General features: G+C 35.1%; 3 protein-coding genes across 4 annotated transcripts; 1 reads left to right on the forward strand and 2 right to left on the reverse strand.

Annotated features, from left to right (window-relative positions):
- The first annotated feature begins 329 nt into the window (after positions 1-329).
- On the forward strand, positions 330-14,387 carry LOC110715919. The gene is made up of 12 exons (XM_021894538.1): positions 330-1,419; positions 2,597-2,873; positions 2,991-3,176; positions 4,196-4,333; positions 5,107-5,511; positions 7,004-8,027; positions 8,117-9,228; positions 10,524-10,711; positions 10,831-10,986; positions 12,010-12,244; positions 12,631-12,944; positions 13,687-14,387. The coding sequence occupies exons 1-12, from the start codon at positions 599-601 to the stop codon at positions 13,991-13,993; spliced, it is 5,163 nt and encodes a 1,720-aa protein (XP_021750230.1). The 5' UTR covers positions 330-598; the 3' UTR covers positions 13,994-14,387.
- A 167-nt stretch (positions 14,388-14,554) lies between these two features.
- LOC110715904 (pectinesterase-like) lies at positions 14,555-16,673 on the reverse strand. The gene is made up of 2 exons (XM_021894524.1): positions 15,599-16,673; positions 14,555-15,249 (listed from the first exon to the last, which is right to left on the reverse strand). Exons 1-2 carry the CDS (start codon positions 16,671-16,673, stop codon positions 14,555-14,557), a joined length of 1,770 nt encoding a protein of 589 aa, XP_021750216.1.
- Positions 16,674-17,537: 864 nt separating this feature from the next.
- Positions 17,538-26,029, reverse strand: LOC110715868 (sucrose synthase-like). Of its 2 annotated transcripts, none has more exons than XM_021894489.1 (12): positions 25,883-26,029; positions 22,037-22,168; positions 21,474-21,600; positions 21,034-21,185; positions 20,721-20,913; positions 19,942-20,277; positions 19,556-19,825; positions 19,174-19,457; positions 18,858-19,082; positions 18,196-18,759; positions 17,952-18,090; positions 17,538-17,848 (listed from the first exon to the last, which is right to left on the reverse strand). In XM_021894489.1, exons 2-12 carry the CDS (start codon positions 22,129-22,131, stop codon positions 17,798-17,800), a joined length of 2,436 nt encoding a protein of 811 aa, XP_021750181.1. In that variant the 5' UTR covers positions 22,132-22,168; positions 25,883-26,029; the 3' UTR covers positions 17,538-17,797. The 2 variants fall into 2 exon arrangements, with proteins under 2 accessions (XP_021750181.1, XP_021750182.1); XM_021894490.1 differs by lacking the exon at positions 25,883-26,029 and adding an exon at positions 23,240-23,388.
- Between the last annotated feature and the right edge of the window lie 730 nt (positions 26,030-26,759).

Below are 26,759 nucleotides of genomic sequence, written 5' to 3' on the forward strand. Positions count from 1 at the left end.
GGACCGGGAAGGACACACCTTTGGTGTACTGTACCAATTATCTTGCCCACGGTAAACGCTGGGTAGCAAAGTGCAGAGCAAATAATTGCTGAAAGCATCTAAGTAGTTAGCCCACCCTTAGATAAGTGTAAAAATAAAGTGAATAAAACATAACTTTTTTTTTAGTCATTATTCTACCCTATACGACTATACTAAATTGTCGACATACTCCCCCTCTGATCCACCATTAAAACCCACCCCTACAATCCAATGACCATGGTGCTCCTATCTTCAAACCATTAAGTCGACGTCTACATTAACAATAGACAGATGTCCAACTTTACGTCCAATGAAATCAACAAAATTATACAATCAATCTCATAAAAACATGGACCATTTACAAATCTTTGGCACAACCCAAAACGCCATTCTAAACCGCTAATTTCCTTCCACATCTCTTTCCCCCCTTTGAAACCCCAAACCGCCCTTACTTTCCACGTCACTTTCTTCTTTCTCCAAAAACCCGCCATTTTTCTCGAAAACGCTCTTTTCTTCTTCTTCTTCTTCTTCTTCTTCTTCTTCTTCCTTATCATCATCACTTTCTCTCTCCTCTTCTTCAATGGCGATTTACACTTCAGCTCAACTCAACCCCAATTCCATACCCATCTTCTTCTACCCACCTTCTTCAACCTCTCACCTTCTTCATTCAACGTTTCGAAATCGGGAGTTTCGGTTATGGAAGAAACGCCGATTGAAGCGGAATTCTAAGCTTCTTAGAAACGCTCTAGAACCTTCTTCTACTTCGGCTTCAAGTGCGCTCGATTTTCTCTCTCTTCTTCCTCTCAATTGGGTCCCACCTGCTGCTCTAGGGTTTGCTTCTGCTTTTGCTCTTTCTTACTCTAAGTTCAGAAACAATAATCTCCTAAAATCGAATTCGAATTTGGGTTCAGAATCGGATTTGGAATCTAGGGTTTCCGATGTTGGTGAATGGATTTTATTTACTAGCCCAACACCCTTTAATCGGTTTGTTCTATTGCGGTGTCCTTCGATTTCGTTCGAAAATGGTGAAGAGGAGGATGTGAGTGAGAGATTAGTGAAGGAGGAGAAGCATTTTGTGAGGTTAGATAGTGGGAGAATTCAATTGAGTAAAAATGGCGGCGACGAAGCGAAGAAGGAGGAGAGAGAAAATGGGGTGTTGGAGTATCAGAGGGTTTGTGTTGGGACTGAAGATGGTGGGGTGATTTCTTTGGATTGGCCTTGTAATTTGGATTTGAGTGATGAGCGTGGTTTGGATACTACTGTTTTATTGATTCCTGGGACTGCCAAAGGTAGTATGGATGAGAATGTGAGGTCTTTTGTGAGGGAATGCTTGCGGCGAGGGCTGTTTCCGGTGGTTATGAACCCCCGGGGATGTGCCGGTTCTCCATTGACCACTGCTCGGTGAGTCCTTGATGAGTTTTCGATTCAATGTTTTGATTGTTGTGGTTTTTGTGTTTTTGGATATGTTGGAAGCTTGTGTTTTTGAGTTATTGTGCTTATATACATGATGATGATAATTTCGAGTATACTTTGCTAATTGATCATTTAGGAATTGAAAGGAGAAATCTTTTTGATACAGAATGTAACTCTGAATTCGCGGTAGGATGGAATCTTGTCGACTTGATGTAACTCCCTCTTAATTGAGGAATTGACTTTTAATAGAGCTTTTTTTATGTACTAGTTACTCATTTAGAGTTTTGGGCATCTCTTGATCTCATATATGCTATAGTTCAATTTAAGTAGGGAAATTGGGAAGGTCTAGTCATAACTAAAGTGATAACTTTTACTTGACATCTTGCGGCTTCAAAACGGTATGCTCCCTCCACCCCAATTCAGTTTGCCTCCTTGTCAAAGCACATAATTTTGGTGTAAGTTTGGAGTGTGGTTATCTACTGTTAATTTAATAAAAAGGTAGATGTGATGGACTGATTGGAGATAGTGGGGTATTTTTGAAATTGAATGAGAGAGTGTGTGGACTTTAACCGTTGGTTGTGGGAAGAGAGAAGTATTTAAAAATTAGTGGGTCTTTGCCAAAATAGAAAGGGGTAAACTAAATTGGTAAGAAGGGAGTATGTTACAATGCTTTCCTGACATGGGAATTATAATTGCGAAAACTGTAGTGGTTATTTTGGGTTGTAGCATGGCAAGCCAGAATTTTGTCTTCAATCTATGGTTGAATATCTCCCATATCATATATGTTCATCTTTAATCAACAAATTGGTACTTCATCTCACCCACTATTTTATTTATTCACCTCTAAGCAACAAATCTCAAAACAGTTTCTCTCTTATTTGTGCCCAAGAGACATGAGAATTATATTTGGGGACGGCAGAAGTAGCTTAGAGGTGCATGATCAGATTCCCCTAATAATTTCATTGTCTTGTGTCTGTGGATTTATTTTCTATTGTAATTTCTTTTTTTTCTTTTAATTTTTTCTTTCTCTGTATATCTCATTTCTGATGTTTTTTTTCTATTTGAATTATATATACCTGCTATTGTGTTTAGAATGATGTGATGTTTCCTTACGTTATTACAAAGCTGATGAATTAATGAAGTGCATAACCTGCTTATTTTCTAGGTTATTTACAGCTGCTGATAGTGATGACATTTGCTCGGCGATACAGTTCATCACTAAGGCAAGACCAAGGTCTACATTGACAGGGGTTGGCTTGGGTTATGGTGCGAATATGCTGATAAAGTACCTTGCTGAAGCTGGGGAAAAGACCCCTCTTACAGCTGCTACATGCATTGACAATCCTTTTGACTTGGATGAAGCCACCAGGACTTCTCCTTACTGCAATACCATTGATAATAAGCTCACTGGAGGCTTGATAGATATATTAAAGTCTAACAAGGTAGATTTCTAATTTGCTAATAACTTTTATTTTTTACTATCTTTTTGATCAGTTTATAAAATGGCGATCTAATTTTGTAAATGTAGATGTTTAAGTGTTTTACACCTTATGTTTCAGGAACTTTTTCAAGGTAGGAGGAAAGGTTTTGATGTGGAAAAGGCTTTGGCAGCTGAATCGGTCCGCGATTTTGAAGAGGCAATATCCATGGTTTCGTTTGGATTTGACTCATTAGAAGATTTCTACTCAAATTCTAGCACCAGAAAGCTGGTAGAAAACCTGAAGGTTCCAGTACTATTTGTACAGGTGTGTTATTTTCTGGCACTGCACAAATGGATGTTAACATGTTCTTTTATGCATAAATTCATAGAGGTGTCATTCATGAACTTAAGGAGGGCGAAGAATGAAAGTTACTCATTCTATTAATCATAAGATTATCTAAGTACACAACTTTATATTGATTTAAGCAACTTTTGTTAAAACCCTATATTTGGAGGTTAACCTCTGTAATTTTCTACCAGAACCTCATAGGATATGGTGGAAAAATAAAGCTTAGGTAGTGTGTCTTAATGTGAGCCACAAGGGGCATCATTACAGAACTTAATCAAGGAGAGAAATATATAAACTAGATTACTAGAACTACCAACTAAAAGGAATTAAAAATAGAGAAAAAGAAAAAGATTATAGAAAACGTCATTTCCCCTTCCTTTGTTTTTCTTTTACTGCACAATGGGTCATGGCCTCATGGGTTAATCATCCCCTGCCTTTTGTCGCCCTCAATCTCCTTTAGGCTGCTCTCCTCTACTTCTTTTTATCGTCATCATCATCATTTATCACCGTCCATATTCTGATTATAAATTCACAAGTTAATGCCGTTCAAAACTAATTGTGTTTTTTGCAACAAAAAATGGTGAATTGAAGTACTCGTACCTGCTCCGAGATTATACTTAGCTACTGCCTTTTCCCTGAATTCAGTCATTTCGGTTCAAGCGGGAATCCCCACTGTAGTCATTGCTCTGTTTTACTTAAGCAGATTCTTGACTAGGTACCAACACATTTGTTTCTTTAAATTAACTTACTGAAAGAGGTCTAATAAAGAGTAAGGAAATTCCGAGCTTCTCATGGGTTCTTTTGACTAGAATGTGATGATTTTTATATCCTTGACATTAGTGGCTAATACTTAATGGGAATTATGGTCTTTATCCTGTTTCCTTTTTGGGAATTTGACATGAATGTGCCTTTTCTTGCCTATTATAATATATAAATTCTTGTTATTTATGTTGTTATGGCTCACACATATTTTCTGTCTTTCCCACCCCTTCCAGAATGACACTGGGATGGTGCCACTGTTCTCTATTCCTCGTGGCTCGATTGCTGAAAATCCTTTTACAAGCTTACTTCTGTGCTCATGTTTACCATCTACTGTTAACACGATCTCGTGGTACCAGCATGTGGCAACTGAGGTAAAAATTATCCTCTGCTTCAATATTTATTTAATTACTCCTGTAAACTGTACTTGTTCTGATGCTATGGCAAAGTTTCTGTTGCATAAGGAATGATTACTTTTTCTGTTTTATCTTTTTGATTTAGAGTTGGATGGGTGTTCATCTCCAGGTTAAACTGTACTACTGTAGTAGACTAGTAGTGCATTTTGTGATTGGATTGCAGAATAAATTCTTTTAATAGACAAACTGAGAGTAAAACGAAACGTAAACTAAAGTTTCAAGTAGTAAAACAAATAATAGTCAGCAACCACACATTTCCAAGAAAAAAATAGCCCTCAAAATGGGTTATATTGCCAGCACTGGATATTTTTTTTCCTTTTGCTTGCACCCTCAGTGAGTCCTTTGTTACCAAATATTGAAAATTTTCACTGTTCAGACTTTTTTCGACATAAATGTGACCGAAAGTTGAATATTTTCGCTGTACAACTTTTTAATAATCTATTGAGATAGATGGCACATATCTATTCTATCTTTGATTTGTATTATGTTCTACATAATTAATTAGTTAGATGATGACTTGTATGAGATCTACAAATATCATGCTTGGTTATATAATATACTTATAAGAGATCTTTTCTTATGTGTTCTTCCATTTGTGGAATCCAAATAAAGATTTTGTTGGGAGAATCGGTTTGCCACTTTTTGTTTCTATCCTTTGTTCATGTAAAATCTTGTTTGCTAAATTTTTGTCCCCTGTTACTGTTTATCTGATAAATATATTTATGATGAAGTGGCTCACAGCAGTGGAGCTTGGAATACTAAAGGGTCGCCACCCACTTCTTCAAGATATAGATGTTACTGTCAAACCTTCAAAAGGTTTAGCTCTTGTGGAGGGAAGAACGGCTGATACAAGTGGCAGAGTTGACCGTCTCTTGAATTTGGCCAAATTAGATAGTTCAGATGCATTAGTGGATCCAATGAAGGGTATGCAGAGAGAGACTGATACTTTACCTAGTATTCATTCAATGTTAAACCAGAATTCAAAAGGGAGCTCAGATGATGAAGATTCTACTAAAGTCACAGAAACCAGTCCAGTAGAAAGTGATTCTGGCCAAGTGCTCCCAACAGCACAGGTTGTTATGAATATGCTTGATGTGACAATGCCTGGGACGTTAAAGGAAGAAGACAAGAAAAAGGTATCTATTTTAAAATTGGCCTTTTAGACTTGGGATTTTCTGTAAAGCTGGAGTTTGATAATGCTAAAAAACAAGTTCTCTTTTGTATCGTTATTCTAAAAAGACCAATATGACTTTGTGCTTTTATTGTAAAATTTTTGGAAGATAAAAAACATTATATCTTAAGTATTTCTGATGAGGATACTATATTGCAGTATAGGATTGGGGCAGCAGTCATGTAGGGGTCACATACATGTAAGGGATAGCTTTATTGGATAAATACAAAAAGACTTTCCTTAAATACAATTTTAAAGAGGAAGTTCCAAGTTAAGTATGATGCGGAAAACAATTGATTGGTCTGTCATAATTTCCGTAAAAATGAAAGTAAACGATAGTTTAGAATTAGATAGTCATTTGATCGAGTTTAGATAGTCCTTTGTAATCATAGGATTGTAGGGATGACTCGCCTTTGTTAGACATGAAATATGAAAGTATCAACGATTGATCTCTACTGGAGGGAAAGCTGACTGAACCATCTGTTGTCTTCTGTATACACAGATTTATATTATATTGTCTGCCCTCATGATTTTGATGGTTATTAGACTTAAAAATTATTATACGCTTTGGCTTGAAGCTGCACCCAATCTGAAGTTTTGTTAGCTAAAACTGCTCAGCTTTAAACCATTTCTAGCCTCTAGTCAGTATTTTCAACGGTTTGATTCTCAGTAATAATTACCAACCCCATAACCAGTTTGATCAGCTTGTAGATTAACCAGAGCTCCGGAATTCCCCTCCCAATATAACAAAAGAACTTGGCAAAATAAAATATTTTGTTAAATTAAGTTGAAACCAATAGGCTTCTTTACACCTGACGAGTTTGTGACAAGAGCCATGTGCCATGCCCTGAAACACAAAGAGAGCAATTTTTGTTTGCAGTATTGTGACTATGATTTGGTTTGTTCAAGAACTTTTAGCCGTTTTTCTGGGAGTATATACTGCACCTTAGGACTAAGGCACAATTCTTTAAGGTTTATGTGCTTGTACATGATGAAGCGCAAAAAACTGCACCCTGTTCGGTAACAATGATCATGAAAAAACAAACCTAACAAGTTTCAGAGTCTTACATCAAGCAGAATATATGTATGATCTATGAAATTACCCACACTATGTAGCTATTGCCCCTTCACAATGGGTCATGATCTTTTATGTGAAAATCTACTTTTCTCTTGGTCTCACCTATATGTATGATCTATGAAATTACCCACACTATGTAGCTATTGCCCCTTCACAATGGGTCATGATCTTTTATGTGAAAATCTACTTTTCTCTTCCTCATAATCTCATATGTCTGGATCTTTTAGACAGCAACCTTAGTAATTAAAACAGTTTTTTTTTTTATTTTTATTTTTTATTTTTGTAGTTGAAAGCGCATGCAACCTTCACTTATTATGCTGTTAGTTGAATACTAGCTATGTTTGTTGTTTTGTTATGATGGATCTCACTCATTTGCTAGGTACTATCCGCTGTTGATCGAGGTGAGACCCTTATTAAGGCGTTGCAGGATGCTGTCCCTGAGGATGTTCGTGGCAAACTTACTACTTCTGTTTCTGAAATTCTGCAAGCACCTGGGAAGAACATGAATCTTGATACACTACTGAGCATTAACCATAAAGCTGTTCCTTCATCTGCTCTGAAATCAGATAGCAAAGAAAATGCAGCCTTGCGTTCTGACTCTGAAAATGTAAACATTGATCAACCTTCATCCGGAGATGCTAAACCAGACAACAGTGATAGCAACCAGTCTGATGTGAACAAACTCAGTGAAGAAGCTACTGAGCCTAAAGTAGTTGACAGCAATGAGGGGGATACAGGACTGACAAAAGGTTTAAAAGATTCTCAGAATAGTGATGAAAAATCTGATAATGATGCCTCTGCCAAGATTGTTGACCAGCCTGTTGATTCTGGTGGGGATGGTTCTGATACCACTGCCAAAATAAACTCATCTAGCGACAGTGGTGGTAGCACCAACTCTGAAGCAGGTGTTACGCCGAGTACTAGGTCCCAAGATGACGAAACAAAACTGGCAGAGAGTGATATCTCTGAGATTGTTGGTGAGTCCAAGGATTTGTCTGAAGAGCAAAATAAAAGAAGCTCAGCTGCTGAACCGGAAGCAGATACAGATGAAGCAACGCCACCACCCACATCTGATAGTCAAATATCAGAAAATGGAAAGGGTGATAGTAAAACCAAGGGTGAAGATTTGCAACCGCTGCCAGATCAGAACAGTGCTCCTGAATCTAAAATCCCCACTTTCAGTGTTTCACAAGCTTTTGATGCTTTCACAGGGATGGATGACTCAACACAGGTGGCTGTCAATAGTGTTTTTGGTGTCCTTGAGGATATGATTACTCAGCTGGAGGAGAAAAGTACTGAAAACATAGACAATGAAGAAAGTGAGAACAAGGATGCCATTAATGGCTCAGTTGTTGAGAAGGATGGCAGTAGTAGTGAGCTCCATCTAGAAAAGCAAATGGATGGTAAGACTTAAGTTTGGTTTTTTTCATGACTTGTCCCATCTTCCTGTGTAATTGCCATGGTTATCTTACTGATTCACAGCTTGATGCAGGGGAAGATAAAGAAAATACCAATCCTCTGGATATAGAATCAGTTCATGCACATGATAGCAATGGTAGTATGAAAATGGGTCCAACGGCAGCTTCTGGCAAAGAGAATAATATTGAGATGCTTAACCTGATCGTCAATAACCCGGGAGCATCAAACGTAAAAGCATTGGACAAAGAGTTTGTCCCTAAATATATCCTGTCAAAGATGCAGAAAGTGAAACATGTTGGTATGGATGCAACTACTGCTCCATTACTTAATTATGTTCCAGAAGATGGGCACTTGCTTCTGCTAAAACAGCCTGGTGGAATACATGTTGCTGTATTTGACAATAAAGACAAAAAGGAGCACACCAAGCTACCTCAGAAAGAAAATGTTATAGATAATGTTATTGAGCCATCATATGTTATTCATGACAAAGAGACGCAGGACGAACCAACTGAAGAATTGATGCAGAAATCACATGACAAATCTGTGAAACATGATAATGCGGACAGGTCAAAATTATTTGTTAAGACCACTTTACTTAATTCTCTGAAAGTTGAAGTTAGTCGTAGACTTAATGCAACAGACATTGAAGACATGGATGCTGCTCTAGCAGCAGATATGGAAGCAGTGGCAGAAGCTGTCTATTTGGCAATCCATCACGAAGTAGAGCATAATCAAGAGCTCTTGTTCTCTGGGTTAGACCCTGATTTCCAAGAATGGAGTAGGCTTATTAATGGTGACCTTATTGTAGAAGCAATATCTAAAGTACTACAGGATACCAGCTACTTGAAAAAAGTGCTACCCATTGGTGTTGTCGTTGGTTCTACTTTAGCTTCTCTGAGAAACTGCTTTGATGTAGCTGCTGGAGCTTTGGACATGGATCAAGATCAATTCAGTGTGTTGAAGCCAGATGATATACTTCCACAAGAGGTCATTCAACTTCCTATTGATGGGATTGATCTTATTCCGGAGAAGAATTTAACAAAGGTCAAGGGAAGTGGTGCCTCAGATGGTCCTGGTGAAGATGACGTAGATAAGGAGGAATTCAAAGGTTTGGATGGGAATACTATCATGGTTGGCGCTGTTACGGCTGCACTTGGAGCGTCTGCATTATTAACAAGTCAGCAGGTATTTTCTATGGTTTTGAAGTTTCTTTCTGCTACACACATTTGTTCTTCAGGATGTAAGGGTCTTATCTATTGTTACCACTCCCTCAGGTTTTTTTTTTTTAATTTTTTGGGAAATATACCCCCTTTGACATTTCGCATTATTTTTGGTGATTTGTTGATAAGAAAAAAAGTGTAGTGAGATACTATAAATCTTCTCAACGTATACTCGTATAGTTCAGAATATCAACATTTATAATTTTTTATTTATTAAGTTTTTAATGGTCAAAGACTCAAAGCCCTGTGTAGGCAAACATGAATAGTTAAAATGGGTAAATTAAAAAAAAAAAAAAACAATATCGGAGGTGGAGGTAGTGTTGGGCTTGACATTTTTTTTAAAATGGTGGATGTATCTCTGTCTAGCTTTAAATTTTAGGATGGAATTCAACCATTTTGAAAGAACTTGTGGGAAGTCTTGGATTTTAGCCAAATATTAGGGGATCGCATATACCTATATTTGGAAGGTTCCTTTTTTAATTGACCATAAATATATGTAATAATGTATTAGTAAAAACTAAATAAAAAAAAGTCGATGTTTGAAAAATATACATTAAGATCAATCTTACAACATATTACACTATACCATTTGTTTTTTTTGTGTATTAGTAAGAAAATGAGGTCATGGTTATGTTACACAACCGAAAGAGTTGAGCAGAAACTTAGAATATCTTTTATTAATCCTTTTCAATTTATATTAGTATTTTCTCTTCTTGGGTTTTCACTTTACACTCTCTTTGATTTTTTCTCAATATATTCTTGTTTTTTTTCACTTTCATTGGGATTAATTATTTTCTGTTGTTGTGGTAGCAAGAAAATGTAGTCAAAGTTAATTTATGATTAGTGCAAAATTCAATCCATTGTGAGTAACAAATGTAGTAGTATTTACCATAAAAATGAATGCTTTTAACCGGAGACAGGCAACAGCCAGTCTGAGTTCATCACTGGTGGAATTTTATAGGTCAAAATGTTTGTTGTCTTACCCCCTAGATTAAAGTTATGGATCATCAGCTTTTAATTTGAAAGTATCTGTGTAGCTTAAAGTGATCTTTTGCACTGCTAATGCAGTGTCAGACTGGCTAACTTGTTATTTCATTTTATCCGCCATTCACATTGTGCTGATGTTAAATGTCAGGCCATATATTGGTTGAAATAATAGTCACTTTAGTTGGCTTCTTTACTGGCCATTGGCCTCCCTCTTATCTTGTTTCTACAGTTTTGTTCATTCCTTTTGACTTCTGGCCTTTTACATTATCATAGGATGATTTTATGGCGAACGACGGTTATGAAACTGACGATAAACATATGAAGAGTGAATCAGTGCAAAAAGAGGAGACAGTAGATGACAAAGACCAGAGTAATATAGTAACAAGCCTTGCTGAAAAGGCAATGTCAGTCGCTGGTCCAGTGGTTCCTACTACGCAAGATGGAGCTGTGGATCAAGATAGGTTAGACTCTGGCTTTTGTCATGTTCTTCTCTATTTTAGTCTGCCTCTTTTTTCACATTTCTCCCCCTTTCTTGAGTGTGTATGTGAATGTTTATCTAATTGAATTATTGCTTTATCAGGATCGTCGCAATGCTGGCAGGATTGGGCCAAAGAGGTGGCGCGCTAAGGCTCGTTGGAAAATTGGCTTTACTGTGGGGTGGTCTTCGTGGTGCTATGAGTTTGACAGACAAGCTTTTCTCATTTTTACGTATTGCCGACCAGCCTTTATTTCTGAGGTGATTTGTGCTAAAGTTTTTCAAATAAAACCAAAGTCACTAGTGTGTGGGAATCACAAAGATTGCATATATCCATATCTGCTTTTGTCTTTGTTGTGTACTATACTAGTTTGTATTCATTGCATTTCCTTTTTTGGATATCATTAAATAAATACACATTGTATGCATCTCCTTTTGCTGGAGAACAGGAGATTATCAGGCTATTATGATGCTTCTTTAAATCTTGGATGGCTAATCTTGTACAATTCAGTATATATGGTGCTATTTAAAATTTCTGTGTGTCCTAGGTTTATTTAACCTGGTGTTTATCAAGTTGTGACCTTGTTTTGAAAGTCCTACACATGATAGACTAAAAGAATGGCAAATAATTACATGCTGGAATCATGACTCTTCAGTAGAATGTCTGTAATCACTGATAGCTGATTACAACCATCAATCTAGATTATGGCAAAATCTTAGTGCCCTCAGTCCTTCCGAATTGTGTGTATCAACTAAATATTTTTCAACTAATTTGAACTTTTCTTAGTGAATTCATTATGTTTTTACTTTTAAACGCCTTTAAAATAATGGATTGCTGTGTCCAAAGCATACTAGTGATAATTAGTTGATTACTTAGTTTGTATCCAATACTATCCATATACCATTTTCAACCTGAACATACTGCAAATTAGATAAACATGTTTTGTTAGCTGATATGAGGAAGCATAATATTTTTTGTGGCTTAGTTAGATCTTCAACCACCTTTGAGAATATAATCTTTTGGCTGGACAGGCATGTACTGTAGATATCTGATGATAGCTTCTGATGGCTGTAGTAGTTGGCTAGTTGAAAGCCTATAAATTCTGTTAAGAACTAGTGAACCTCAGATGTTGATACCTGTAACATTTTTCCTCTTATATTGTAATTTCTTTTCTTCATGGTGTGGCTAGAAAAGCTGACATCTTCTTTGTTTATATCATTGTAAATTCTTGGAATGTATCTAAGTGCCCCTCCAGTGCTTTTTAACAGTCCTCTCTTTCGCAGGGTACTTGGATTTTCTGGCATGGTGCTAGTTTTGTGGTCTCCAGTGCTGGTGCCCCTGTTGCCTACACTATTTCAGAATTTGTTGACACATACCTCCTCTAGTATTGTCGAGCTAGCTTGCATAGTTGGGCTTTACACTGCTGTCATAATACTCATCATGCAGTGGGGGAAGGGAATACGAGGGTATGAAGATCCATTCAAGCAATACGGGCTGGATTTTACATCACCAAGAAAGGTATCAGCTAATATCTGAAGCAGTCACTTCTCCTATCAGATTATATGTTACAACATTGTCAATAATTTATATGATTTCTATTGCAACTCTAATATAAAACTCCCTTCATGTTTTTATTTATAAAAATAAACTGATTTACCAGAATTGAAGCAGCAATGAATTATTATAGATGCTGTTTTAGTTCATTATCCAGGATCTTGTTATGTTTGCTGCATCGCCTGCATGCATTGATTGGTGACTGAGCTCATCTCCTCTGACCCATATCCTGCTAAGGCAAGGTGGGAGGAGGAAGACAATAGAGAGTGAAATGTAGTAGACAACTTTTTATTTACTGTTGTTTCTTGTCAGTTTGTATCTTTTTCAATTAATTCTGTCTCTACACACAGGTGCAACACTTCTTGATAGGGTTGGTTGGAGGAGTCATGCTGGTTATCTCAATACACTCTTTGAATGCATATCTTGGCTTTGTCAAGCTTTCTTTTCCATCCAGTCTTGGTTCGTCATCCTTAACTTTTAGTGCCAAAATCAAAGCGCATGGCCAGCTGTTTCTTTCCGCTGGACAAGGACTTGCCGTGGCAGCTGGTGTTTCTTTTGTTGAAGAACTTCTTTTTAGATCATGGCTGTTAGAAGAAATCGCGATAGACCTTGGTTATCATCCTGGAATACTTCTATCAGGACTTGCATTTGCATTATCACAGAGGTATGTCTGCAACTTTTAATAGTTTGAAACTGACCTGGAAGGTATTACGTTCTGTTATTTTTCAAAAATTAAAAGATAAAATGTAGCAATGACTGTTTGGAATCGATTTGGTCAAATTTTGGTTTGAGCTTGTTTGGTTTGTTAATCAGCCAAGCTTGAGCTTAAAATAGTTCGAATTTAAATGAGCCAAACTCAAGCTCTGCTCGAAAGCTCATGAGCTCATTAGTTTAAGATATATAATATCAGATTTATAATATTGTTTATTTAATTGTTAAACCAAGGTTTAAAACAATATGCAAATTTCCAACATGACTTATCTAGTCAGAATAAATTTTATCAAACCAAGCTCTTATTGTTTAAACATATTTTATTGAATTGAGCTTGGAACAAAGTTTTTTTTTTTTTTTATTTTTTTTTATTTTTATTATTATTATTATTTTTTTTATTTTTTATTTTTATTTTAAACCAAGCTCGAACGTAATAAGTTGAAGGTGAGTTTGTGTTCGAGTTCAAACTCAATAGAATTAAACCAAATCCAAAGTATAGTCAGGTTAGAGTTCAGCTCGGCTCTAACATAGGTTTGGATATTTCCTAGGGCCCTAGGCTTTTATAATTTTAATGATGCCTCTTTGTTGTCGTGTCTTCAGAGTATTTTATAATCTTGTTCCTCTTGATGTTAGCTACATTTTTCTTACTTCAAGCAACCCAATGCTCATATAAGTCTTTTTTCATTATTTCCCAGGTCCTGGCAGGCCATTCCTGGTCTATGGCTGTTATCCTTGTGTCTTGCTGGGGCTCGATTAAGAAAGGAAGGCAGCCTTTTCATTCCCATTGGACTGCGCACTGGCCTTATGGCTTCCAGTTACTTTTTACAAACGAGTGGTTTTGTTGTTTACCTCTCAAAGATTCCATGGTGGATCATCGGTTTGCACCCCTTCCAGCCATTCAGTGGAGTAGTAGGTCTTCTCGTTGCATTATTGTTAGCAGTGACCCTATACCCAAGGCAGCCTAGGCTAAAGGAAGGAGTTCCTCGAACTATTCGGGCATGAAGCTTTTGCTTGACTACAAAAATGTGAAGGGGTTACGTTGGAGATCTGAATCTTTTATGGTTCATTTGATGAAGTTAATGGATGGTGGCTGCTTCTGTAATTTGTATACTAATAGTAGTATTTAACCTTCTGCAATGAAGTTTATGGGAGTGGAGGTGAATAACAGCTATATCTTCTGAGCATACGAGTGCAGAAAAGAATCTGCTTCAAACAACAGGATTGTGACAAATATACTCTATACGCATAAATTACGTGCCATGTAAATGTTTATAGAAATTTTTTGTAGAAAATGAAGGCGAGCATAGATTTGTAAAGTGAAGATGTTGCATATAGTACTTGAACCGAAACATTTATGAAATTGTATATATGAAAATAGCTGTTACATTTACTCTCATCAAGGAATTTTTGCATGTACTACGGACCTACTTACACTAGAGTGAAGGAAGTTTTCCCGTCTGGTGCATGAATGGTAAATACAAAGGTTGGTATTTGCAGATCATTGTGAAAGAATGGTATATACAACATAATATTTTTTTTCAAGTATCATTGTGCAGGTATACTTCATGGATCATGGAACAAAGGAAACCCAGTTGTATGTAGCCAGTCATCAGGACCATGCAGGAAAGCTCCAATAGTAAATCTCTTTGCTAGATCTTCTGTACAATTCTTCTTGTATCCTCTCCATTTAACTCTATATCTAGTGTCTGCCCCTGGTCCAGTATTAATGTACTCGATGTATTCTACTGTATCCAAATTGCTGTATTGATCCCATTGAGACCAACCCTGTGGATGTATCAGGTCTCCGAGATAACTCCTCATTATAACTGTCCTTGAGTAGTTCCTCCATGGTCGACCGAGAAAGGTATATGATCTTCTGCGATCAGGAAGAGGAAAATCCGGTGCTGCGCTGATTGTGCAGTTGGAAAGAGAGAACCCAGTATTCTGATTAGGGTCTTCTCTGCTCTGAGCAGTGATCATGTTGCTCTGCCCATATATAGGTTTCCGGGCTAGAATTTGGCAGTTGTGAAAGATGGCTGCTGCATTCCCAAAGATGAAATCAATGGTACCTTGGATGATGCATTCTCGGTAAAACTGACGGAGGGAATGAGCGTAGAGAGTGTCCTGGTTGGATGTGAAATTGCATCGGAAGAAAGCAGAGTTAGACGTCACTCTGATTGCTACTGCCTGGTACATCTCCGGACTTGCTGTGTTCTCTACTGTCAGGTCTCTGGCCAAGAACCTGTCTCCAATTACAGCTGCAGAACAGAAACCAACACAAATGACAATTAGTTCTTCCCTTCTTTAGCTATCCCCTTTTTATGTAAAATTGTAGCAGTATAATCAGGAATCAGGATAAAAGAAACAATTTGCTGTAAAACTATATACTTCCTACTGTATCATACATTTTTCAGGTAATAAAAACATAATCATTTCTGTTATTTTACACAGTTGAAATGAATCAAACACCAAGTTCATAACCAAATCACAAACTAAATCAACTAAATTCATGGTTAATTACAATTCCAACATAGTCTGAAGATCAAAGGCGAAATCAACAACACGAAGAAAAGAGAGAGAGAGAGAGAGAGAGAGAGAGAGACGTACTCAAAGTAGCTGAAGTAAAGGTTGAATACCCATCAACAATACTCCTGTTTCCACTAATTACAGTAGAATTAAGCCCACTTCCAAAGAACATAACATTCATCTTATTTCTTGGAACCTCCAAATTTTCCTTATAAATTCCCGCCTTAATTTTGATCACATACCTACTCATACTCATATTTGGCGCCATTTTTACTGCTTCCCCAATTGTTGTGTAATTCCCACTCCCATCATTCGCAACCACGACATTCGGCTTAATTCTGTAATTCCTTCTTCCCATCATCCTCCTCTCCCTCTTACTCATCCATGGCAGAAACCCGGTTTTCGATCTTTGAACCGAAGAAGAATAATACTGCTTATAATTATCCAATAACAACTGATCATCTTTTTCTTGTTTAATGCTTTCTTCCATATGTTTTACGATTGCCAGGATATTGCTAATCATTTGAACAATGGGTTTCAATTTCATCTCAAGATAAATTCTGAGACCCTTTTTCTGATGAAATTTTGATTCAATTCCCTCCAAATCAGAGAACCCATCAATGCAAGTATTCTCATTAGGCATAGCAGCACTCAAAAGAGTCTTCAAATCTCCATAATACGGCCGAAAAACCCCGAAAGAGCTACGAAGATTATCCATTGCTTGGCCTAATTCATACAATGTCTGATCAAGCATATCAAGACAGTCATTAAAAGCAGTCTTTTCTTGAGAGTTAAGCATTTCCCGAATAAAGAAATCGACAATCTCGGGCTGAGAACTCGATACGAGGCCGATAGTGTGATTAATCGAGGCCTCGAGGAAGCGATCGAGGGTAGTAAAGTGGGAAAAAGAGACAGTAGAAAGACAGAGTGAAGGGTAGAAAGTTGAAGAACAAGCTGATTTGATGATGGGGTTTAGTGAATTGAGCTGATTTGTGGGTGTTTGCGATGTTTCTTGGATTGTCGAATCGGGTTTCGAAAGCAAGAAAATGGCGGAAAGAGTGATGATGCAGAGCATGAAGTAGAGTAAGCAGAAGATTACTCTGTTTTGGGTTTTTGATGGTGAGTTCTTGGTCGTTGTTGATGTTGTTTCTGCCATTTTTAGGAGAGAGAAAATGAGAAAGATGAAATTTTGATTGTGTTGAAGAATGTTTGTTATGAAGAGAACTTGGTTGATTTGATGGTTTTTGATTTAGATTGTAAAGTAAACGAATAAGAATGATAAGAGTTTTATATATGGAGAAAATAGAAGAGCACTTATTTTGGCGGCAGAAATTAGGCCTTATTACTTTTATTTATTTATTTTTAAAAATATATATTTTTTATTTTATTTTTATTTTTTTTTGACAAAGGAAAATAAATAAAATTGTTGGTAATAAGAATTAAGTTGTCTTGTGAAAGGGCTTAAATTCTATGTTATGGTTTTTTTTTTTCGGAAATAATATATGTTGTGCATTAGCACGAGTACATTGTACAGTTTAAAACAAAATAAATTGTATTCCACCCATTGTAATCAATTTAATCATTAATTTAATTAGCTGAGTGTTATTTCAAAAAACATAAAAATGAAAGTTAATTAGTCGGGTGGAAAACTAGAGTTTGGAGATAATGTGAAATTTGTACGTTTTAACTTATTGTTTGTTTAAGTTTTTTTTCAGGGTGTTCTACTCAGTTCACCCATTTGTTAATCTGGATTAAAATGGTTAGGTTTCTCTCCCCTTCCAATTATTGTTGCGGGAATCAAAAGTTAGTTAACTCATTGTTTTTTTTTTTGTGAAATAAGTTAACTTATTGTTAGTTAATTGAAAAGTGTTTATTTTTTATTTTTATTTTTTTAGAGGAAGTTTTTGCTCATCCAATCCTTGGTGGATGACTCGAGTACATGATAATTGATTCCGAACAAAGGAGAAAATAGGGTAATAGGATTTAGCATTTGCGAGTCATAAAAAATAAATCGGTGAGATACGTAGATGAAATAGAACAATTTTTCATTAAATTGGAACACAAAGGTTCCCTCCACAATAAAAGACAATAATGCCGCAAACAGCAATTTTAATTGCATAGTAAAAATAATAATAAAAAAAAAGTAATAAAAAACTAGAGAAACAAAGTCATAAGGACTTTGACTTCATTTTGATTACAATCTCAAAAGAATTTGAGTTATTTTTGACAAGCACGCAGAGAAACTCAATCACTCTTCCATGCATAATTGCATATTCATCTTCAGTTTGAGTTGGAATTCGAATCCTCTACCAACAAAGGTACTGACTCGGCCTGAAACGAAAACAAAAGTATACACAAATATTAGTGTTATTGTACATGGTACAAGTTTAAAGGATTGTAACTTATAGGATGTGGTAGTGTAAAGATCACGTACGAGCTTTTTGTACTTGAGGGCGTAGAACATTTCAAGGTAACGACGAGCCTCACGACGGTCAAGGTTTGAGACATACTTCCAGAAACCGTACACACCTGCAAGAGTTAGCAGCCTGTCTGAATAGATCTTCCATGTGTATCTGCAATAATGTCACAAGACAAACGCGTTAGTATATATATTCTTTCCCTTAAGAAATTTACCCTATTGAATATATGCAGGACATGATGTTCAGCATGTTGCTTACTTCTCTTCAATTCGTTTCAGTCCACCCTTAGAAATCTTCTCCCAGTGAGAAGGATCAGCTGCAGACTTCTCGAAGAATTCGACAAGGAGCTCAGCAGCTTTGTCCCCGTGGTATGGATCAATGTGGTAGCCAGATTTTCCATTGACAATGATCTCAGCAGGTCCACCATGGCAAGTAGCGAATGTAGGTAGCCCACAGGTCATGGCTTCAACGACTGTGAGACCGAAAGCCTCGTAGTATGCAGGCTGAACAAATGCTCCCTTGGTGTCAGCAATGTACCTGTAGAGCTCACCATTTCTCACCCTGTTCATTTGGGCAGAGATCCACCTGAATTGGCCGTCCAACTTGTACTGCTCGATAAGACCGTACATTTTCTTCATTTCTTCCTTCTCTTCTATGTCCTTGGATTCCTTCCTCCTGTCACCAGCAACCACCACAAGGTTCACAAGCTCTCTGAGCTTCTGGTTCTTACCATACCACTCGACAAGGCCAGTCATGTTCTTTACTCGGTCTAGCCTAGCCATCGAGAATATGATTGGCTTGCTCCGGTCCTTAAGAACACATCTGGTATGACACAATAAGAATGATGATTAGGATGAAGTGCATAAAATATATTATAACAATGAGAAATTAGGATCAAGGATAAGGGAAAGCAGGTTTACATGTGTTCTTCGTTCTGAACTTCACTGTAGAGAAGCTCTTCGATTTCTGAATGGAGGGCTGTGAGTCTTTTCTTCTCTTCGGTGTAAGGGAAGTAAATAGACAGATCAGCTCCAGGGGAGACAATGTTGAATTTGGGGTCAAAGACGTCAATTCCATGAACAACTCGGTAAAGTCCAGGGAGAGTGAAGGCCATGTGAGACTCATATTGTCCAACAGTATCCTTGCTGAAAGATTAAAGAATCACAGATATCAGTAAACTGATAAATTTTAAGGGAAAATCTAAATGGTAACTCTGAAGACTGAAAGAGGCCTTACTTTCCAGCAATCTCTTGGAATGTACTGGTAATGATAAAGTCAGTGTGGTTCATGGCAATTAGATCAGCAGTGAATTGGCAAGAGAAGTGGTACTTCTCCTCAAATGACTTCCAATAGATGTCAGAGTTCGGGTACTTGGTCTTCTCAAGAGCATGAGCAATCGTACATTGTGTAACTCCGAGTTTGTGGGCTAACAATGAAGCAACAATATTTCCATCACTGTAGTTTCCGACAATCAGATCAGGCTTGGCCTGTAGTTCTCCAGCAATTTCATTTGCAACATCCTAAAGGAAGAGAATTATGTACTCATTAGCCTGTCATATATATAAATTTATGACTTGGAGATTAAAAGTTGGATGTTATCAGAATGTGGGTGATTTACCTCAGTGTAAGTCTCTAGGTATGGCCAGACTTCAAATCGGGAAATCCATCTTCTGACAATTCCCTTCTCGGTTCTGAAGGGTACACGAAGAATGTGTGAGTGTTCAGTTCCGAACACCTTCTCAAGACGCTGACCACAGGTTGTCCCCACTGCATCAGGGAGCAGACGAGATACAATAAGGATCCGAGGGACAATATCAAGGCCTTGTTGCTTAATGCGTTGAAGCATTTCATTCTCCAAAGCACGGACTTGATCAAGGATATACACAACCTGTAGACACAAGTAATTAATCCTATTTAGACATCAAATACCTTTAACTGTAACGATCAATACTAATAGTATAAATTCAGGTCAAATAAAAAGGCGAAGGATAGCAAGATATATACCTGGCCACCAGTGTCAGGGTAGCCAAGAACATTGGCTTGAGCGAAGTAACCATGAGGTGAAAGGATCACAACATTGAATACCATAGGGATCCTGCCAAGGAATTTCTCGAGAGTGCAAGAATCAGGAGCCTCAAGAAGGTCAAGGAGTAGCTGAATCATGTCTGATACTCTCTCAGCAGTGTCACCCCAACCTCTCTCCAAGCCGATCTCCTGAAACTTATGATCAAACTCAGAGTAGGGTGTGTCAGCAGGAAGTGTAGCCAGGAACTCCTCTGCTTTTCTTAAAACGCTTTGGAGTGAATCAAGGTTCTGGATTCTGTCATTGAGCATCATGGTCTGCAAAGGAACAACAATACAATTATAAACACGAAATCCTTCTTCAATTCAAACTAGTCTAGTAGTCACGTTGTTCTAACCCCTTCACAAAATTCCTCACTAAGATAATTGTTTTATTTGACTCATTTCTATTTATCCCGTCACTCAATAAATATATCATAATTCATTACCAATTATAGATAAGGAAAAAGTGATTTTTCGGACATCCAAATGTAGTAAGTAACAACCATGTATATATTCCAGCTAGAGATGATGCTAACATTATTGTAAAGTGCAAGTGTCATAAAACAGATTAATTGTGCAGATTGTATGAATCTGATATTTTATAAGACTGGTCTTTTCATATAATTTTTGCAGCTTATATAATTATAAGTTATAACACAAGGCATTATGATCAGCATATCTATAGAGTATATAAAAGATCACATAGTAGGAAAAGTTACCTTGCCCTTGTAGTGATGCATCCTAAGGAAGTCAAGCAACGGGCGCATACTCTCCTTGTCATGGAACATCTTAGCAGAAAGGTGCCTGTTAAGGAACTCCACACCATTTCCAATCGATTTGGAGAGGGTAGGGCGGGGGAATGAGGCATTGAATGGCTCAAAATCGAGCTCCAGCACAAAATTTCCATTCACACTGCCATCCACATATTGGTAAAAAATAGTTTGTCAAATCCTTAGCTAATGTAACTGAGAATGCATCATACAAAATACTTCACATCTTTACAAAAAAAAAATTAATTCATCCTGAAATTACCTTCCATCAACTAATTCCTCCTTCACATGGAGGAACTGGGAGGGGGTCAATTCCTCGACAGCAAGCTCATCGACATTGACACGAATGTACTCCCACACACCAGGCCTCGGGCGAACAGCAAGGGTGATCCATGGAGGCAACACAATTGCTTCCTAAGATTTTTGAAAATAAATTTGCAAAGTATATCACATGAGAAACAACTTAAATAAACTATGATCTATTAGCATACTAAAAGAATTGAGCCAAAGTCAATATTCTTGTAACCTTAAACAAAATATTTCCAATAAATTCAAATAAGGGTTATCCAAGTTCAATTTACAAATAAAATAAGTTCGGCTACATTCCAATAAGTTCGGATAAATAATATCAGGTGAAGAGAACAAAGCCATACTACGACCCGAAATCTTTGGTGGGTACAAAAAGTGAGTAAGAAGTGTTACCTGGGTGTGCCTAAAAACTTCACCAAAAGGGCCATCAGCAAGCTTATGTTTGTCTTTGTCAGAAACAGCTTCAAATTCAGACAACAGTTCATGGGGTTGCAATATCCCTTTCCCATGACTCGCAATCCTTCAAAATTTTAATTTTTTTTTTTTTTTTTTTTGTATTATTAGTGATTTATACATTCAATAAACCCTAACCATAAAAATACAATATAAAAATAAAATCTTTGCCTAAAAAAAAAGTTAAAAGTAGTGACAAGAACACAAGATTTATGTAATGTCATGTTATCATTATCACCAGGACCATATGAATCTTAACAAAAATAACCATTTTTTTTCTTAAAAAATAAAAAATAAATAACACCAGTAAAATCCAATTATTTCAGTAAATGATATCTTGATCAAGTACGAGGTAATCCAAAGGTGGGGAAAAAAAAATCAAAAAATTATTTAATTTATCCTTAAAAATACCATGTTAAATTAAATTAAAAAAATATCCCAAGAAAATCAGAGAAAATAGTAATTAAAAATCAGATTAAAATTTAAAAAAAAAATAAAAATACCTGGACAAGTAGGAGAGAATTTCATTGCGTTGAGCAGTAAGAGTTTCATCCAAACGCTCCTTTAGGCTTGGAACCCTCGTTAAACGACCTGCCATTTCTTGTTTTTCCGGTAATTATCACACTTTTTTTTAACTGCAATCACAAATTTTCAACTGTTTAGTTCAACATAATCTTAAAATAGTAGAATTATAAAAAAAATAAAAACAATTAGTACACCATACATTATTAATTTATTTAATTAGTCAAAACTAAACCAGAAAAGCACTGAACCAAAACCATCCAAGAAAAGTACGTAGTATTACAAAAATGAATTTAGTACATTGATTATTAGGTTCAAGATTAATAAATTCAATTAACTAATTGGGTTTATCTAGAATCCTCAAATTTCAAACCCCACCAACCTTAAACAACTAATGGCCGACCTCACTAATTTTAAATTTAACACTTATTAGTGATCTACTTAGGCAAGTGAGCGCCTAAGTCTACATAATGATACAATGAACTTAAGGGCTAACGACTCTCACACTGTGATTAAACCCCAGAGTTAGCGACCCTTATATTGTGATTTATTATTTTTTTGGTGTTTAGAGAGCCACAAAGGCGGGGTGAGAATCGATCAGGACCTCCTAAAATCGAGAGGAAAGCTCTAACCACTTGAGCTATCCCTCACTCTCTATATTGTGTTTTATCATTGTCCGTATATTATTACGACTACAACTAAAGTGTTAGCCATCCTCACACCGTGATTGACCACTTATAAAAAAATTGGCTAGATCTTTAGAGAAATTTAAATTAACTGTTAAAAATTTTGTGCTAGGGTAAAAAATTGTAACTTTACTAAAAAGGGTAAGAAAATATGAGGGTGGTGAAAAACCAGAACAAGTGATATTTCTTTAAACGTTGCATGATTTTTTGTAACCAAAAATTAGGGGATTGATCATTTAATCACATATTTTAACGTCATATTAAAAAGCTCAGAAATTTTTGTCAGAATTTCTTTTAATTTTTGGCACAAATTGAATTTTTCTTTTTAAGTGATTATGTGACTCAGAGTAAAAAAACAGGGGAAAAGCCATGCAATGGCCAACCAAAACAGGGGAAAAACAGAGTATCTTGAATTTATAAACTTATATTAAGTAAATAAAAATGAAGAAAATAATTAAGTAAAATGTATAAATGAGTGAATAAATAAATAAAACTTACCAGAAAAATGATGAATGAAAAAATGGATGAAGTATAAAAATGTAAGGGAGAGTGAAGGAGAGAAAGAATGTCTTAAAGAGAGTGGGTTCATGGGAATTTATAGAAGAGCATCAACCCCATAAGCCCATAAGGGTCGCTTGTTATGCAAGCAAATTTTTTAATTAATTTTATATAAAATAAATTAAAAATAATAAATAACTGAATAAAATATGAAAATAAATAAGGACAAATAAGATTATGTGTCACCAAACATCATTATTATTTCTCCATGTATGTCAAAATTAGAGTAGGTTCTAGTTGTTCCACACACATACAGAAAAGTTCAATAGTATATTTATTATTTTATTTAATTTAATTTTTCTTAAAAATTATTAAATGAATGGATAATATAAATATAATACAGAATAAATATGTGATTATGTGTTAGTATGATGATCATAAGAAGAATATGTATTGTATTTTTGAGTTTGATATGTAACATGTATTTTTAAAGTTGAATCTAATTTAATGTTGACAAACATTAAGCTAGTACAATATTTTGAGTATCCATATTATTTACGAACTACAACGTACATACGAATAATAAGTAAGAGTTGTAATGAATTTATTGGAAATTTCTAAAAAAAATTGCTTTAAGAAAACATTTCTTTTTCATCTAGCTTTCTAGGATAGAGATTTTTCATCTTGACTATTTCTCCATAATATATGTACTGCGACACAAATATATTCTTATTCGTTATTTAATTTTTTTCTTTTCACGAAAGCAAAGGAAGAAGAGAATTGGAAATGGATTTTTTCCATCCAATCAAATGATAAATGATATAGAAAATTTCAACACTTAATCTTATGATAAACATTAGAAAAAGTTGGTCTACGACTATCAAAATTGTTAACTAATCTATAAGATATTAAGATAATATATTCCATTTTCCATGGTACATAGTTAAACATGTACCACCTTTGTTTTCCTTCCATTTTCATCACCTTTATTCACTTTTATCTATTCATTATTCAAATTCCTTCTTACCTCTAAGAAATTTATTTCTATCTATATACTCTATATATCTTCTATATTTTGATCAGACCAAGATCCTCTATTCAGATTAAAACACAAAAATGATCCACATGAGCGATCTAGCCTATTTATGACTTTTCTTTTAATTCTTGTAAGATTATCATACTAATCGAGTTGAACTCAAAAATACGAAAATTATTAAAAATCCAAAAAAAAAAAAAATAAAAAAAAATTACAAATAGTATTGGTATTACAATAATGTTGAAAACTTGAAATTTAACTACCCATGGTATTAAAAATGTACATGAATACACTCACCCCCTTTGCTCGTGGATCCCACCAACAAATTTGTTGGTCAGTTTCATTTATCCAATTTTGGATAATACATACCCTTAGTAGTTACTAGTTAGTACTTGTACACATTATTTTGGACTAAGATAATGTACATTATTAAAATTATTTAGATGTTGGTTATGTAATCAAGCTAACACTAAAACCTTTGTTTTCAGACATTTTCTGTCTTTTTCTTCACATTATTTCATTATCAAGAAGCCACATTATGCAAAAATGACAAGAGATTAATATTCTTCCTAGCTACTATAGGTCACTTAAATTATTAAGCTGCATAATTCAGTTTTATATTGTTTTAAATAACATATAATATAATACTCCTTAACTTCTTTTGGATATGATCAAAGATTACTATCAGCAAAACCTAATCTTATTAATAATATGTTTATTCTATTATTTCTAGAAATCAAAAGTTGCTCTGATTTCATTTTTCTATGTTTTGCCAAAAAATAATCCTATAAAAAACTATTTTATTTTTAAACGCTACTGTATACTTGTTTCAACTTTATTTGCGGACTAGTTGGCTAACGTAAAAACTAAAAACAATAACTTTGAGAAATGGAGAGAGTATTAATTTTTTAAAAAGTATATAAATTTTTTAAATAAATCAAAATAATTTAATCAACAATAGTATTACAATTAGTATAGTAATCATGGTTAATTATTGCGTTCCAAGAGACAAATATTTCTTTTTGACCAAAAAAAAAGTAGCTAAAAATAAAATAATATTGGGATAAGAAAATGTACCAATCATATGGTATCTAAATGGATTTTGGTACTATTGTACCCCAAATAAAAGGTAAAAAAATTGATGTGCACCTAATACCTTAGAAAAAGATTAATGTCGTTAAACCTCATCCATGATTTTCATTACATTTTATGTGGGGAACAATGTCAATAGGTATATTCTCAAAGTTCTACGATTAACACCAACAAATAGATTATGATAAAGAAGTAAGATAAAGGAAGAAAAGATTAGTTAAGATATTCTTCTAATTACAAACAATTAATTAATAATCGTGGACTATTAAATCATCAAATGTCAACATCTATCAAAAAGAAGAACAAAAATTACGAAAGCATTTGGCTAATTGCATTATCATATTGTGAAACATTTGAAAATTAATTTAGGAATAAAAAAAAAAGTTAATAATGTTTGTAACTCAATGGTATGATGAAACTATCGACTACAATATATAGAAACAATGATATAATGCATGTAGCATTTGTGTACAAACTATAACAATAATATTGTAAGAAGCGAGTTTATAAATTACCTGAATAGTGTAAAAATTGAAAATGCCAAAGCTCAAAAGTTGGCAAAACGATTAAAAAAAATATACTTATATAACGTAAATAAGAGAATAGAAGGAAATGAAGTGAGATTTGATGATGAAGTTAAAATTTGATGAAGAGCTATATATAGGAAATGAATTCTTAACCATTAGCAGCCCACAAATTGATGTACAGGGTTCTTCTTTTTTCGTACAAAATTAATTAAACAAATAATAAAGTTAATCCAAGTTGCAAATTAAGAGTATGTAAGATCCTGTGTTCTTTTCTTAAAACCACTTTTCATAGTCATACCACCAATGGTTTTACTTAATTTGCCCACAATTTTGTAACCCCACCGTCTTCCACCCTCTAATTAACTTAATTATTACTAGCTGTCTAATTATTGACCTAACTTTAATTATTATTTTTTACTTTAGTTTTTTTTACTAGCCTATGATATTGTGTAACTTAATTGTTTATGTATGTAGTATTGTGATGTGCTATTGAAGCTGTAATCTATTACATTAGTTTGAGTGAATATGTTAATTTAATTGATTGGTTAAAGCAATAGATCGATGAAGATAGTAAAAGATTGAAAGGTGTTTATGAATGAATCAAAACGCTCGTATATTCCACATTCGTTTTTTCTTTGCATTAGGTTCAATTATTTTTATTAGTTTTAAGAAGAGTTGTAAGATTCAAACTATCCATATAGATGATTTGTTAGTGCGTAATATTTTTTATCACCATGCTAGAAATCCTAGAGTGGATTACCATGTGAAAAATATACTCTAGTAACATCGGGTTTGTCGCTCAGTTGAAAGCCATGAAACGAAATTAAATACTCTATGCTCTCTAGTCTATGTAAAGAATTTTGTA

Source organism: Chenopodium quinoa, unplaced genomic scaffold (genome assembly GCF_001683475.1).
Source record: "Chenopodium quinoa cultivar QQ74 unplaced genomic scaffold, ASM168347v1, whole genome shotgun sequence".
NCBI lineage: Eukaryota > Viridiplantae > Streptophyta > Magnoliopsida > Caryophyllales > Amaranthaceae > Chenopodium > Chenopodium quinoa.